Raw genomic sequence first — 15,745 nt, forward strand, 5'->3', positions numbered from 1 at the left:
AGGTGTAGTAGACCTCACAGTGAAATGCTGAATACAACAGGTGTAGTAGACCTTACAGTGAAATGCTGAATACAACAGGTGTAGTAGACCTCACAGTGAAATGCTGAATACAACAGGTGTAGTAGACCTCACAGTGAAATGCTGAATACAACAGGTGTAGTAGACCTGTTTGAAGGTAGGCCTTGAAATACATCCACAGGTACACCTCCAATTGACTCAAATGACGTCAATTAGCCTATTAGAAGCTTCTAAAGCCATGACATCAATTTTCTGGAATTTTCCAATCTGTTTAAAGGCACAGTCAACTTAGTGTATGTAAACTTCTGACCCACTGGAATTGTGATACAGTGAATTATAAGTGAAATAATCTTGTCTGTAAACAATTGTTGGAAAAATTACTTGTGTCATGCACAAAGTAGATGTCCTAACCGACTTGCCAAAACTATAGTTTGTTAACAAGACATTTGTGGAGTGGTTGAAAAACCGAGTTTTAATGACTCCAACCTAAGTGTATGTAAACTTCCGACTTCAACTGTCAACTGTCTTCAAATAAATGATCAGTATTTTATTTGGACTGGCAAGGAGGTACGGTAGGGCGGGCAGGCCCCCTTAGGCCCACCCACAACGCCAGCCCTGATACCGCCCATGCCTAATATACAAACATCCATGACACGTACAAAGCCATCCCCCCGCCCTCACTACGGCCAATCAGATCACGTCTCCCTGTCCCTACTCCCCGCCTACAAGCAGCAACACAAGACGGAGCCACCAACACAGAGAATAGTGAGGCACCGGACAGACGAGGCAGACTCAATACTGGACAGACGAGGCAGACTCAATACTGGACAGACGAGGCAGACTCAATACTGGACAGACGAGGCAGACTCAACACTGGACAGACGAGGCAGACTCAATACTGGACAGACGAGGCAGACTCAATACTGGACAGACGAGGCAGACTCAATACTGGACAGACGAGGCAGACTCAACACTGGACAGACGAGGCAGACTCAATTCTGGACAGACGAGGCAGACTCAATTCTGGACAGACGAGGCAGACTCAATACTGGACAGACGAGGAAGACTCAACACTGGACAGACGAGGAAGACTCAATACTGGAAAGAGGAGGAAGACTCAATACTGCAGGATTGTTTTGAGAATACTGATTTGAATATGTTCAGATTCATCCACCCAGGACAGTGAGGAATATACAATTGTCAGTCACAGGCTTCATTAGGAAATGTGTTGATGATATTGAACCCACAATAACAATCCGTACATGTCACCAACCAAAAACAATGGATGAACGGAGACATCTGTTGCATGCTGAGAACCCGTACTGCAGCATTCAATGTAAGTGGAATGAACCAGGATTACTTAGTGGCGCACAACCCATACAAGGCAAGCAGGTACGAGCTCCACAAATCCATTAGGGACGCAAAAAAGACAATACAGACTCAAACTTGAATTCTTGCTTAACAACTCAGACTTGCAACGCATGTGGCAATGACTACAGACTATCGCCTGTTACACTCACCCCTGTTATCATGAAGTGCACTGAGAGGCTGGTCATGGCCCACATCAAAGCCAGCATGCCAGGCACACTGGACCCACTCCAATTTACCTACCGCTCCAACAGATCCACGGAAAATGCCATTTCCATCACTATTCACACAGCTGTAACACATCTGGACAAAAGGAAAACCTACGCGAGACTGCTGTTCATTGACTAGAGTTAAGTATTCAACACGATTGTTCCCTCCAAGCTCAGAGCCCTGGGTTTGGACACCACCCTCTGCAACTGGATCCTGAACTTCCTGACAGGCAGACCAGAGGCTGAGGATTGGCAAAAACACCTCCTCCACACTGACTCTTAACACAGGGTCTCCCCCAGGGCTGTGTCCTCAGCCCTCTGCTGTACTCCCTGTTCACCCACGACACCAACTCCATCATTAAGGTTGCTGACGACACCACTGTTGGTAGGTCCTGAAGTCAACAATCAGCTCCTTTGTTTTGCTGATGTTGAGGGCGAGGTGGTTGTCCTGGCACCACAATGCCAGTTCACTTACCACCTCCCTATAGGCTGACTCATCGTTGTTGGTGATCCACATCAAATCGGACTGCAGTAGAGAGAGTCAGAAGTTAAAGTTCCTCACTGTCCACATCACCGAGGACTTGACATGGACCAACAGCGGCTCTACTTCCTAAGGCTGAAGAAATTTGGCATGCTAGCCCGTCCTGACCGGTTGCATCACGGCCTGGTTGCTCCGTCCACGACCGCAAGGCGCTCCAGCGGGTGGTGAAGACGGCCCAGTACATCACTGGGACTGTGGCCCTCCAGCGGGTGGTGAAGTCACCCCAGTACATCACATCATTCAGCCTATTTTAATGGAGCAAAGTAGTCACTGTGCTGTTTGGTATCATTGTGTACACCACACTGAACATGGACCAGAGAAAGCAAAGGAGAGATTTGTCTGAGGAGATCAGAAAGAAAATAACAGACAAGCGGGGTGAAGGTATTATTAAGAAGTTTAAGCTCCATGGAAACTGTAGCCAACCTCCTTGGGCGCGGCCGCAAGAGGAAAAATCAACCCCAGATTGAACAGAAGGATAGTGCGAAAGGTAGAAGAAGAACCATGGCTAACTGCCAAAGAGATACAAGCAAAGTCCAAAGGTGAAGGTACGTCCGTTTCTGATCGCACCATCCGTCGCTTTTTTGAGTGAAAGCGGGCTCCATGGAAGAAGACCCAGGAGGTTTTGAAATAAAAATTTAATAAAAAGCTAGACTGGAATTTGTTAAAAGACATACTGACAAGCCACCATCCTTCTGGGAGAATGTCCTTTGGACAGATGAATCAAAACTGGAGCTTTTTGGCAAGTCACATCAGCTCTATGTTCACAGACTAAAAAAAAATGAAGCTTTCAAAGGAAAGACCATCATATCTACAGCGAAACATGGAGGCGGCTAGGTTCTGGGGCTGCTGTGCCGCGCCTGGTACAGGGTGCCTTGAATCTGTGCAGGGCACAATGAAATCTCAAGACTATCAAAGCATTCTGGAGCGAAACGTACTGCCCAGTGTCAGAAAGCTCTGTCTCAGGTCATGGTTTCCTCCAAAAGGATAATGACCCAAAACACAGCTAAACGCACCAAAGAATGGATAATAAAACATTGGACTATTCTGAAGTGGCATTCTATGAATCCTGATCTGAATTCTAACGAACATCTATGGAAAGAGCTGAAACTTACAGTCTGGAAAAGGTACCCATCAAACCTGAGACAGCTGGAGCAGTTTGCTCCGGAAGAGTGGGCCAAAACTACCTGTTAACAGGTGCAGAAGGTACTCTGAGACAGCTGGAGCAGTTTGCTCAGGAAGAGTGGGCCAAAACTACCTGTTAACAGGTGCAGAAGGTACTCTGAGACAGCTGGAGCAGTTTGCTCAGGAAGAGTGGGCCAAAACTACCTGTTAACAGGTGCAGAAGGTACTCTGAGACAGCTGGAGCAGTTTGCTCAGGAAGAGTGGGCCAAAACGACCTGTTAACAGGTGCAGAAGGTACTCTGAGACAGCTGGAGCAGTTTGCTCAGGAAGAGTGGGCCAAAACTACCTGTTAACAGGTGCAGAAGGTACTCTGAGACAGCTGGAGCAGTTTGCTCCGGAAGAGTGGGCCAAAACTACCTGTTAACAGGTGCAGAAGGTACTCTGAGACAGCTGGAGCAGTTTGCTCCGGAAGAGTGGGCCAAAACTACCTGTTAACAGGTGCAGAAGGTACTCTGAGACAGCTGGAGCAGTTTGCTCAGGAAGAGTGGGCCAAAACGACCTGTTAACAGGTGCAGAAGGTACTCTGAGACAGCTGGAGCAGTTTGTTCAGGAAGAGTGGGCCAAAACTACCTGTTAACAGGTGCAGAAGGTACTCTGAGACAGCTGGAGCAGTTTGCTCAGGAAGAGTGGGCCAAAACTACCTGTTAACAGGTGCAGAAGTCTCATTGAGAGCTACAGACAACGTTTGATTGGTTGATTGCAGTGATCGCCTCTAAAGGTTGTGCAACAAAATATTAGGTTAAGGGTCCCGTAATTTTTGTCTGCCATTTTCATTTTAAACCTACCGTCAATCCCCCCTTCCCCAAAACGTGTAAATATTGGACTATAATTTGTACCTTCTACCTTCTTTTACTTATGCAAAAATGATATATATATTCTACAGAGCCACTTTATGTGTGTATTCTTATCATTTAATATTTCTTACAGTTGTTGTTCCATTGTCGAGAAGGAGCCTGCAAGCATTTCGATGGACACTGTACATACTACTAATAAAACTTGAAAACAGAAAATTCCATTTATTTACTTTGGTTGCAAAGGAAAAAAAAAAAGTTTGTTGAGAGCAATATTTACAAAGACGAAAAATAATACTAATAATAATAAATAATACCCAGAAACAGCTGATCCAACAAAGTACATGACTCATGATAATTAGTTTCATTATGATAGTAGATCACAGGTATATAATGGGACATCACTTGATTTTCCTCCAGGAATTATCTGCCGAAGTAGTCCTCTATGCGTCTCTTCTTGCTGGGGCTCTCTTCTACATCACTTCCTGGTTGGTTGCTAGGGTTATCCCAGGCCTCCACAGCCTCCAATAGGAGGGCTTCGTCCATATCATCCTCCCCCTCGGTGAACGACCTCTGGAACATCTCTGTGATCCTCCTCTGCTGGGAGTCCTGAAATACATAAACACATTCAAACACTTCATAACACACAAACAGAGAAACACTTCATCTGCCACACAAAGCACACATATACACACACAAGGTTCACACACACAGCACCAGGAAATCCTGGGTTCTCAACCAGGGCACCAGAACCCCTGGGGGTTCTAACACACACAGGCACCAACGCCTGGGAGTCAACCAGGGCACCAGAAATACTCCTGGGATCAACAAGGGCACCAGTACCACTGGGTCAACCGCACAGTACGCCTGGGGTTCTCAACCAGGGCACCAGTACTCCTGGGTTCTCAACCAGGGCACCAGTACCCGGGGGTTCTCAACCAGGGCACCAGTACTCCTGGGGGTTCTCAACCAGGGCACCAGTACTCCTGGGGGTTCTCAACCAGGGCACCAGTACTCCTGGGGGTTCTCAACCAGGGCACCAGTACGCCTGGGGGTTCTCAACCAGGGCACCAGTACTCCTGGGGGTAGTCAACCAGGGCACCAGTACTCCTGGGGGTTCTCAACCAGGGCACCAGTACTCCTGGGGGTTCTCAACCAGGGCACCAGTACTCCTGGGGTTCTCAACCAGGGCACCAGTACTCCTGGGGGTTCTCAACCAGGGCACCAGTACTCCTGGGGGTTCTCAACCAGGGCACCAGTACTCCTGGGGGTTCTCAACCAGGGCACCAGTACTCCTGGGGGTTCTCAACCAGGGCACCAGTACTCCTGGGGGTTCTCAACCAGGGCACCAGTACTCCTGGGGGTTCTCAACCAGGGCACCAGTACGCCTGGGGGTATCAGTGGTTCTCAACCAGGGCACCAGTACTCCTGGGGGTATCAGTGGTTCTCAACCAGGGCACCAGTACTCCTGGGGGTATCAGTGGTTCTCAACCAGGGCACCAGTACTCCTGGGGGTACTTGGCATAGAATTAGGAATGAGAATAATAGAATGGACACTAAAGATGCAAATATCTAGAAGGTCCCTGTAAAACAGAGCTGTGATAAAGTATTTTACCCCCTTTCTGATTTTCTCTATTTTTGCATATTTTTGATACTAAATGTGTGAAAAAGTAATTGCCCCCCTTTCACTCATTAACTGGTTGTACCACCTTTAGCTGTAATGACTCCAAACAAACACTTCCTGTCGTTGTTGATCAGTCTCTCACATCACTATGGAGGAGTTGTGGTCCACTCTGCCATACAGAACTACTTTAACTCAGATACATTTGTGGGTTTTCAACCATGAACTGGTCATTTCAGGTCCTGCCACAACATCTCAGTTGGGATTAGATCTGGATTTGGACTAGGCCATTCCAAAACTTCACATGTGTTGCTTTTTAGCCATTTTCATGTAGACTTGTTTGTGTATTTCGGATCATTGTCTTGCTGCATGACTCAGCAGGGCTTCAGCATACAGACGGATGGGCCTGACGTTCTCCTGTAGAATTATCTGATACAGAACAGAATTCACGGTTCCTTCTAGTAAGGAAAGTGGTCCAGGTCCAGGTCCTGAGGCAGCAAAACATCCCCAACCCATCACACCATCACGCTGGACCGTTGGTATGAGGTTCATTCTGTACGGGTCCATAATGCTGTGTTTGGTTTTCCTCAGACATAATGGGAACCATCTCATCCCCCCCAAAAAAAATTTTGACTCAAATGTACGAAAAATCACCTTGTGCCCTGTTGATGGGGGCATTGTCTTCCTGGAAGAGAACCACTAGAAATGATTTTATATTTATTGGTGTTTTAACTTTGTCCTCTAAGGGATTGAGAGGACCTAAACCATGGCAGGTGATGTAGTGTAGGAGGAGAATGATAGGTCAACAGCCAACCTGTCTATTCCTTGACTAAAAGTAGCCAATCTGTGGGACTGACGTGTGTGTAGCCCATCTGTGTACCAAACACCAACGGTGCCCCTCACCTTGCAGTGGAAGCTGGCAGACTCTGCCTTCTCTGACAGGTTGGATTCTGAGAGCCCCACCTGCTCCAAAATATGCATCTTCTCTTGGATCATGGGCCTACAGAGATACAAACAAAAAAAATCAATCAATATCTTTATTGTCCCATTTTGGTAAAATGGTTCCTTCAGAAATATTAACCTAATAGATGTTAGAGTATTAGAACTTAGGTTGGTTCAGACTGATTAAAGAGGAGGAGCGGACTTACCACAGGTAGTCATCTGCGGTTCCCTTGGCGACCAGGTAATGAATGTCCACGTTGCTGGTCTGACCGATGCGATGCACTCTGTCCTCAGCCTGGATCATTATCTGATAGATTCCAGAGGACATCGAGATAATGAGTATGGTAGACAGTATAGGAGGATATAGCGACACACAGAGCAGCGGTAGCATGCTACAGGTTTCACTAGCGGTAGCATGCTACAGGTTTCACTAGCGGTAGCATGCTACAGGTTTCACTAGCGGTAGCATGCTACAGGTTTCACTAGCTGTAGCATGCTATAGGTTTCACTAGCATTCACACAGAGCAGCGGTAGCATGCTATAGGTTTCACTAGCATTCACACACAGAGCAGCGGTAGCATGCTATAGGTTTCACTAGCATTCACAACTTTTCAGTCAACCGAGACCCTGACACCTGTTTGGTGACACCACTGGGTAAGGAGTTCAGAGGTCAGGAACCTTACCCCGGAAGGGTTCAGAGGTCAGGAACCTTACCCCGGAAGGGTTCAGAGGTCAGGAACCTTACCCCGGAAGGGTTCAGAGGTCAGGAACCTTACCCCGGGAGGGTTCAGAGGTCAGGAACCTTACCCCGGAAGGGTTCAGAGGTCAGGAACCTTACCCCGGGAGGGTTCAGAGGTCAGGAACCTTACCCCGGAAGGGTTCAGAGGTCAGGAACCTTACCCCGGAAGGGTTCAGAGGTCAGGAACCTTACCCCGGAAGGGTTCAGAGGTCAGGAACCTTACCCCGGAAGGGTTCAGATAACACCACCAGAGCAAAGGTTAGAGGTTAGCCAAGTCCTTACCCCCCGGGGTTAGACAGGTCCTTACCCCAAGACTACTAAGAACAGCCGATCTGCCAACTTCTGTCTGCAGCGTCCCAACAGTTTGGGCTACACACTAATATGACCCTTCTGTGGAAAAGTGAGACTCTCACCAACACATACATGTCTGTTGTTTCACCACAGGAAGTGTTACATAGCGGATGCAGTCGATTGAGACGCAGCCATCCATCTTAAACTGACGGATTTTGATGGGGATTTTAACCCCCTAGAGTCCATGTCCGCGGGGGCCTCAGACATGGACTCTTGGGGATTAAAGGTCAGTCCAGGGGGTTAAAGGTCAGTCCAGGGGGTTAAAGGTCAGTCCAGGGGGTTAAAGGTTAGTCAGGACCTTACCCCAGGATTCCAGAATAGCTCAGCGAACACCACCAGAGCAGCAGAGTGCAGGGTGATGCCCATGTTCGCTGCAGTGATTGAGAGCACCGCTACACAGCTCTTATCGGTGAACTGGAATCGGTCACACAGTTGCTGCCGCTCTGACGACGGTGTGGAGCCGTCTATACGGATGTAGTCGATACCCTGAAATAACACGAACGACAATAGAAACACGTTAAGACAGTCATGTTTCATCCAACCAGTGAAGCCGCTCAACATTCACATTACATTCAGTCATCTAACAGACTCCCATCCAGAGCGACCCACAGGACCAACCTCGCTGCTCAAGGGCAATTTCGACAGATCTCCGACAAGGTCAAAAACGGGGTCCTTAAAAAAAAAATCTGCCACCGGCCCAAGCAACCCTACTGCCAGGCCACCAGCCCTCCATGTTTTAAATATTTAGAAAAGCAAGTCATCTACCTAAAGATGAACTAAAACCACTCGTGGCATTAGGCACCCACTTTCCAGGAGAGTCATGGCATATAAAGGCATAAATATGTAGTGATATCAATATTTACTAGAAAAGTGAGTCATCTAAACCAAAGTCTTTCTCTTGTGTGGATAAACTTTTATAGTCTGTTTAGCAGGCATCCCGTTCTCCTCACATTCTCTCCCAACTCCTTGGTGATAGAGTCCAGGACCAGCTTGTGATGAGCAAACACCAGGAATTTCTCTCTTCCGCACTCCAGCATGTCCATAATGTACTCTCTGAGTAACAGAAACAAAACAGAACTGGTTTAAAAAAAAAAACAACATGCTCTCAGTAGTCTACTCTCAATGTGGGGTAAACACTTTCAACTCACATGATGGCTTTAATCTTGGCCTCAGCAGTGTGGTTAAAGAAAACCAGAAGAGCCTGCTTCATCTTCTGAACAGAATTTAAAAAAAAAAAATGTGTTTAACAAGACATGTCAAGGTAAAACTAGAGGAACATAATGTTCTCTAGAAACCCCCTTTTTTTTCACCTAACGTCAAAATGAGCTGTAAGAGTATTGTTTTTTTTTTAGTAATAATCTCTCTTCCCCATGTACTCACGTCGTTGTTGTTGTGTTGTCCCTTGGCCAGTTCCTTGGCTGCGGCAGACAGAGCTGCCTTGGTGCGGGTGTTGATACCGTCTGTGGTCACCGTGACAACCTTGCGTTGCTTGGCAGGAAGCTGAGAGAGGACCTCTGACTTGAGACGGCGTAGCATTAGACTCTCCTCTAACATCAGCTTCAGTTCTCCTAGGTTACCGGAGCCAGAGTAGTCCCAACCCCAAGGCAGCTAGCAGGAGAACAACAAGTCCTATGGTTACTGGAGCCAGAGTAGTCCCAACTCCAAGGCAGCTAGCAGGAGAACAACAAGTCCTATGGTTACCGGAGCCAGAGTAGTCCCAACCCCAGGGCAGGTAGCAGGAGAACAACAAGTCCTATGGTTACTGGAGCCAGAGTAGTCCCAACCCCAGGGCAGCTAGCAGGAGAACAACAAGTCCTATGGTTACTGGAGCCAGAGTAGTCCCAACCCCAGGGCAGGTAGCAGGAGAACAACAAGTCCTATGGTTACTGGAGCCAGAGTAGTCCCAACTCCAAGGCAGGTAGCAGGAGAACAACAAGTCCTATGGTTACTGGAGCCAGAGTAGTCCCAACCCCAGGGCAGCTAGCAGGAGAACAACAAGTCCTATGGTTACTGGAGCCAGAGTAGTCCCAACCCCAGGGCAGGTAGCAGGAGAACAACAAGTCCTATGGTTACTGGAGCCAGAGTAGTCCCAACCCCAAGGCAGCTAGCAGGAGAACAACAAGTCCTATGGTTACTGGAGCCAGAGTAGTCCCAACCCCAAGGCAGCTAGCAGGAGAACAACAAGTCCTATGGTTACTGGAGCCAGAGTAGTCCCAACCCCAGGGCAGCTAGCAGGAGAACAACAAGTCCTATGGTTACTGGAGCCAGAGTAGTCCCAACCCCAAGGCAGCTAGCAGGAGAACAACAAGTCCTATGGTTACTGGAGCCAGAGTAGTCCCAACCCCAAGGCAGCTAGCAGGAGAACAACAAGTCCTATGGTTACTGGAGCCAGAGTAGTCCCAACCCCAGGGCAGGTAGCAGGAGAACAACAAGTCCTATGGTTACTGGAGCCAGAGTAGTCCCAACCCCAAGGCAGCTAGCAGGAGAACAACAAGTCCTATGGTTACTGGAGCCAGAGTAGTCCCAACCCCAAGGCAGCTAGCAGGAGAACAACAAGTCCTATGGTTACTGGAGCCAGAGTAGTCCCAACCCCAAGGCAGCTAGCAGGAGAACAACAAGTCCTATGGTTACTGGAGCCAGAGTAGTCCCAACCCCAAGGCAGCTAGCAGGAGAACAACAAGTCCTATGGTTACCGGAGCCAGAGTAGTCCCAACCCCAAGGCAGCTAGCAGGAGAACAACAAGTCCTATGGTTACTGGAGCCAGAGTAGTCCCAACCCCAAGGCAGCTAGCAGGAGAACAACAAGTCCTATGGTTACTGGAGCCAGAGTAGTCCCAACCCCAGGGCAGGTAGCAGGAGAACAACAAGTCCTATGGTTACTGGAGCCAGAGTAGTCCCAACCCCAAGGCAGCTAGCAGGAGAACAACAAGTCCTATGGTTACTGGAGCCAGAGTAGTCCCAACCCCAAGGCAGCTAGCAGGAGAACAACAAGTCCTATGGTTACTGGAGCCAGAGTAGTCCCAACCCCAAGGCAGCTAGCAGGAGAACAACAAGTCCTATGGTTACTGGAGCCAGAGTAGTCCCAACCCCAGGGCAGGTAGCAGGAGAACAACAAGTCCTATGGTTACTGGAGCCAGAGTAGTCCCAACCCCAAGGCAGCTAGCAGAGAACAACAAGTCCTATGGTTACTGGAGCCAGAGTAGTCCCAACCCCAAGGCAGCTAGCAGGAGAACAACAAGTCCTATGGTTACTGGAGCCAGAGTAGTCCCAACCCCAAGGCAGCTAGCAGGAGAACAACAAGTCCTATGGTTACTGGAGCCAGAGTAGTCCCAACCCCACGGTAGCTAGCAGGAGAACAACAAGTCCTATGGTTACCGGAGCCAGAGTAGTCCCAACCCCAAGGCAGCTAGCAGGAGAACAACAAGTCCTATGGTTACCAGAGCCAGAGTAGTCCCAACCCCAAGGCAGCTAGCAGGAGAACAACAAGTCCTATGGTTACTGGAGCCAGAGTAGTCCCAACCCCAAGGCAGCTAGCAGGAGAACAACAAGTCCTATGGTTACTGGAGCCAGAGTAGTCCCAACCCCACGGCAGCTAGCAGGAGAACAACAAGTCCTATGGTTACTAGAGCCAGAGTAGTCCCAACCCCACGGTAGCTAGCAGAACAACAAGTCCTATGGTTACCAGAGCCAGAGTAGTCCCAACCCCAAGGCAGCTAGCAGGAGAACAACAAGTCCTATGGTTACCAGAGCCAGAGTAGTCCCAACCCCAGGGCAGCTAGCAGGAGAACAACAAGTCCTATGGTTATTATGTTCAGCAGTTTCCAATTAATTTAGGGATGTCTCTCCTCCACTTTTAGCCAGGAGAGATTGACATGCATATTATTAATATTAGCTCTCTGAATACATCCAAGGGCCAGCCGTGCTGCCCTGTTCTGAGACAATTGCAATTTTCTTATGTCCTTCTTTGTGGCACCTGAAAACACAACTGAACAATAGTCCAGGTGCAAAACTAGGGCCTGTAGGACCTGCCTTGTTGATAGTGTTGTTAAGAAGGTAGAAACTAGGGCCTGTAGGACCTGCCTTGTTGATAGTGTTGTTAAGAAGGTAGAAACTAGGGCCTGTAGGACCTGCCTTGTTGATAGTGTTGTTAAGAAGGTAGAAACTAGGGCCTGTAGGACCTGCCTTGTTGATAGTGTTGTTAAGAAGGTAGAAACTAGGGCTTGTAGGACCTGCCTTGTTGATAGTGTTGTTAAGAAGGTAGAAACTAGGGCCTGTAGGACCTGCCTTGTTGATAGTGTTGTTAAGAAGGTAGAAACTAGGGCCTGTAGGACCTGCCTTGTTGATAGTGTTGTTAAGAAGGTAGAAACTAGGGCCTGTAGGACCTGCCTTGTTGATAGTGTTGTTAAGAAGGTAGAAACTAGGGCCTGTAGGACCTGCCTTGTTGATAGTGCTGTTAAGAAGGTAGAAACTAGGGCCTGTAGGACCTGCCTTGTTGATAGTGTTGTTAAGAAGGTAGAAACTAGGGCCTGTAGGACCTGCCTTGTTGATAGTGTTGTTAAGAAGGTAGAAACTAGGGCCTGTAGGACCTGCCTTGTTGATAGTGTTGTTAAGAAGGTAGAAACTAGGGCCTGCAGGACCTGCCTTGTTGATAGTGTTGTTGAGAAGGTAGAAACCAGGGCCTGTAGGACCTGCCTTGTTGATAGTGTTGTTAAGAAGGTAGAAACTAGGGCCTGTAGGACCTGCCTTGTTGATAGTGCTGTTAAGAAGGTAGAAACTAGGGCCTGTAGGACCTGCCTTGTTGATAGTGTTGTTAAGAAGGTAGAGCAGTGCTTTATTATGGACAGACTTCTCCCCATCTTAGCTACTGTTGTATCAATATGTTTTGACCATGACAGTTTACAATCCAGGGTTACTCCAAGCAGTTTAGTCTCCTCAACTTGCTCAATTTCCACATTATTCATTACAAGATTTAGTTGAGGTTTTGTGAATGTTTTGTTCCAAATATGGTCTAGGAAAAGGCCCCCTGATGTTTCAGAACCGTGGACAGCGACCTCTATCAACACAGGAGAAAGCGTATTTGTTATAAAATAATATTTGTATTAGTGTTGCACCGTTGTTCTTATGAAATATAACCATAAATCACTTCGGTAGCACACGGCTTGAGTGATGGACTGTCCCCTGCTTCCACAATGGATCAGTCCACTCAGACAGGAGCCAATCAGACAGCTGTCTTGTACACCATGAAATTATGATTCTTTTTTGCTACTGCTCAACTAAAGAAATCTAGGTAGAGCAGCAGGCGGGTCTAGGATACTGTAGAGTAGCAGGCGGGTCTAGGATACTGCAGAGTAACAGGCGGGTCTAGGATACTGCAGAGCAACAGGCGGGTCTAGGATACTGTAGAGCAGCAGGCGGGTCTAGGATACTGTAGAGCAGCAGGCGGGTCTAGGATACTGTAGAGCAGCAGGCGGGTCTAGGATACTGTAGAGCAGCAGGCGGGTCTAGGATACTGTTAGAGCAGCAGGCGGGTCTAGGATACTGTAGAGCAGCAGGCGGGTCTAGGATACTGTAGAGCAACAGGCGGGTCTAGGATACTGTAGAGCAACAGGCGGGTCTAGGATACTGTAGAGCAACAGGCGGGTCTAGGATACTGTAGAGCAGCAGGCGGGTCTAGGATACTGTTAGAGCACTCAGGCGGGTCTAGGATACTGTAGAGCAACAGGCGGGTCTAGGATACTGTAGAGCAACAGGCGGGTCTAGGATACTGTAGAGCAACAGGCGGGTCTAGGATACTGTAGAGCAACAGGCGGGTCTAGGATACTGTTAGAGCAGCAGGCGGGTCTAGGATACTGTTAGAGCAGCAGGCGGGTCTAGGATACTGTTAGAGCAGCAGGCGGGTCTAGGATACTGTAGAGCAACAGGCGGGTCTAGGATACTGTAGAGCAACAGGCGGGTCTAGGATACTGTAGAGCAACAGGCGGGTCTAGGATACTGTTAGAGCAGCAGGCGGGTCTAGGATACTGTTAGAGCAGCAGGCGGGTCTAGGATACTGTTAGAGCAGCAGGCGGGTCTAGGATACTGTTAGAGCAGCAGGCGGGTCTAGGATACTGTAGAGCAGCAGGCGGGTCTAGGATACTGTAGAGCAGCAGGCGGGTCTAGGATACTGTAGAGCAGCAGGCGGGTCTAGGATACTGTTAGAGCAGCAGGCGGGTCTAGGATACTGTTAGAGCAGCAGGCGGGTCTAGGATACTGTTAGAGCAGCAGGCGGGTCTAGGATACTGTTAGAGCAGCAGGCGGGTCTAGGATACTGTAGAGCAGCAGGCGGGTCTAGGATACTGTAGAGCAGCAGGCGGGTCTAGGATACTGTTAGAGCAGCAGGCGGGTCTAGGATACTGTTAGAGCAGCAGGCGGGTCTAGGATACTGTAGAGCAGCAGGCGGGTCTAGGATACTGTAGAGCAGCAGGCGGGTCTAGGATACTGTACTGTAGGCTAAACTTACCTGTCGGGCATTGCAGTATCTGGTCCCAAAGTCATGGAAGCGGGGGAACAGGGAGGGCTTGACAGCCAAGATCTGACTGTAGAGCTCTGAGGGTCTGGACATGGCAGGAGTCCCCGATAGCAGGATCACACGCTTAGCTACCTGAGGTTGAGAGCATAGTGTTGTCATCAGTTTCTACTAACTAAATCACACACGCTTAGCTACCTGAGGTTGAGAACATGGTAGAAACTGTTGACAACACCATCTAACTAATCAGTCTTAGCTACCTGAGGACAAGAGATCAAATGAAAACTTCACTAATTACCTTTGTTAAATTGTTATATAGAATATATAAATTGTAGCCTAAATCCCAAGGATCCTAAGAGTAAAGAGAATCATCCGTACCTTGAGCAGCGGCAAAGCAGCCTTAAAGCGGGCAGTCTTCATGTTCTTCAGAAAGTGGGACTCGTCCATTATGAGGACATTAAAGGGTTTAGCGGCCTGCTGCTTGTCCATCCTGCTCAGTAGATCATAGCTGGTGATGTTAACCAGACCACCTCTAAGGTTGTCTTTCCCCTTGACAATCACATTGATACTGTCTGGCTGCACAGAGGGCAGCCACTGCCTGAAGGCCTGGAGAGGAGGGGAGATGAGAGCGCTGTGAACAACGGCATACTGAGCAAACTGTCACTGGACGCTGGGCAAACTGTCAAAACAAAACACAGTCCAGTTAACCCATAACCCATAGGACGTGGCGACCCAGAGGACGCGGAGACCCATAGGACGCGGAGACCCATAGCGTCCATAAGACGCGGTGAACCATAGGACGCGGCGACCCATAGGACGCGGCGACCCATAGGACGCGGCGACCCATAGGACGCGGAGACCCATAGGACGCGGCGACCCATAGGACGCGGAGACCCATAGGACGCGGACACAGCGACCCATAGGACACGGAGATCCATAGGACACGGAGACGGAGACCCATAGGACACGGAGACCCATAGGACGCGGCGACCCATAGGACGCGGAGACCCATAGGACGCGGTGACCCATAGGACGCGGTGACCCATAGGACGCGGTGACCCATAGGACACGGACACAGCGACCCATAGGACGCGGAGACCCATAGGACGCGGTGACCCATAGGACGCGGAGACCCATAGGACGCGGGCGACCCATAGGACGCGGCGACCCACAAGACGTGGAGACCCACAGGACGCGGTGACCAATAGCACTCGGCGACCCATAGCACGCGGCGACCCATAGGACGCGGAGACCCATAGGACGCGGAGACCCATAGGACACGGAGACGGAGACCCATAGGACACGGAGACCCATAGGACACGGAGACGGAGACCCATAGGACACGGAGAACCATAGGACGCGGAGACCCACAGGACGCGGCGACCCACAGCACGCGGCGACCCATAGCACGCGGCGACCCATAGCACGCGGCGACCCATAGCACGCGGCGACCCATAGGACGCGGCGACCCATAGGACG

The 15,745-nt window shown here is 49.2% G+C and overlaps 1 protein-coding gene across 1 annotated transcript in view; it reads right to left on the bottom strand.

Annotated features, from left to right (window-relative positions):
- Positions 1-4,319: 4,319 nt before the first annotated feature.
- The window catches only part of smarcal1 (SWI/SNF related, matrix associated, actin dependent regulator of chromatin, subfamily a-like 1), a 28,838-nt gene continuing 17,412 nt past the window's right edge, over positions 4,320-15,745 (bottom strand). The window contains 9 exon segments of the mRNA XM_045704940.1: positions 4,320-4,718; positions 6,634-6,730; positions 6,879-6,979; positions 8,066-8,248; positions 8,713-8,815; positions 8,911-8,972; positions 9,143-9,370; positions 14,261-14,401; positions 14,645-14,872. Coding sequence (XP_045560896.1) covers positions 4,533-4,718; positions 6,634-6,730; positions 6,879-6,979; positions 8,066-8,248; positions 8,713-8,815; positions 8,911-8,972; positions 9,143-9,370; positions 14,261-14,401; positions 14,645-14,872 — 1,329 coding nt within the window. The 3' untranslated portion in view covers positions 4,320-4,532.

Source organism: Salmo salar, chromosome ssa21, assembly GCF_905237065.1.
Source record: "Salmo salar chromosome ssa21, Ssal_v3.1, whole genome shotgun sequence".
In the NCBI taxonomy this organism is placed as follows: domain Eukaryota; kingdom Metazoa; phylum Chordata; class Actinopteri; order Salmoniformes; family Salmonidae; genus Salmo; species Salmo salar.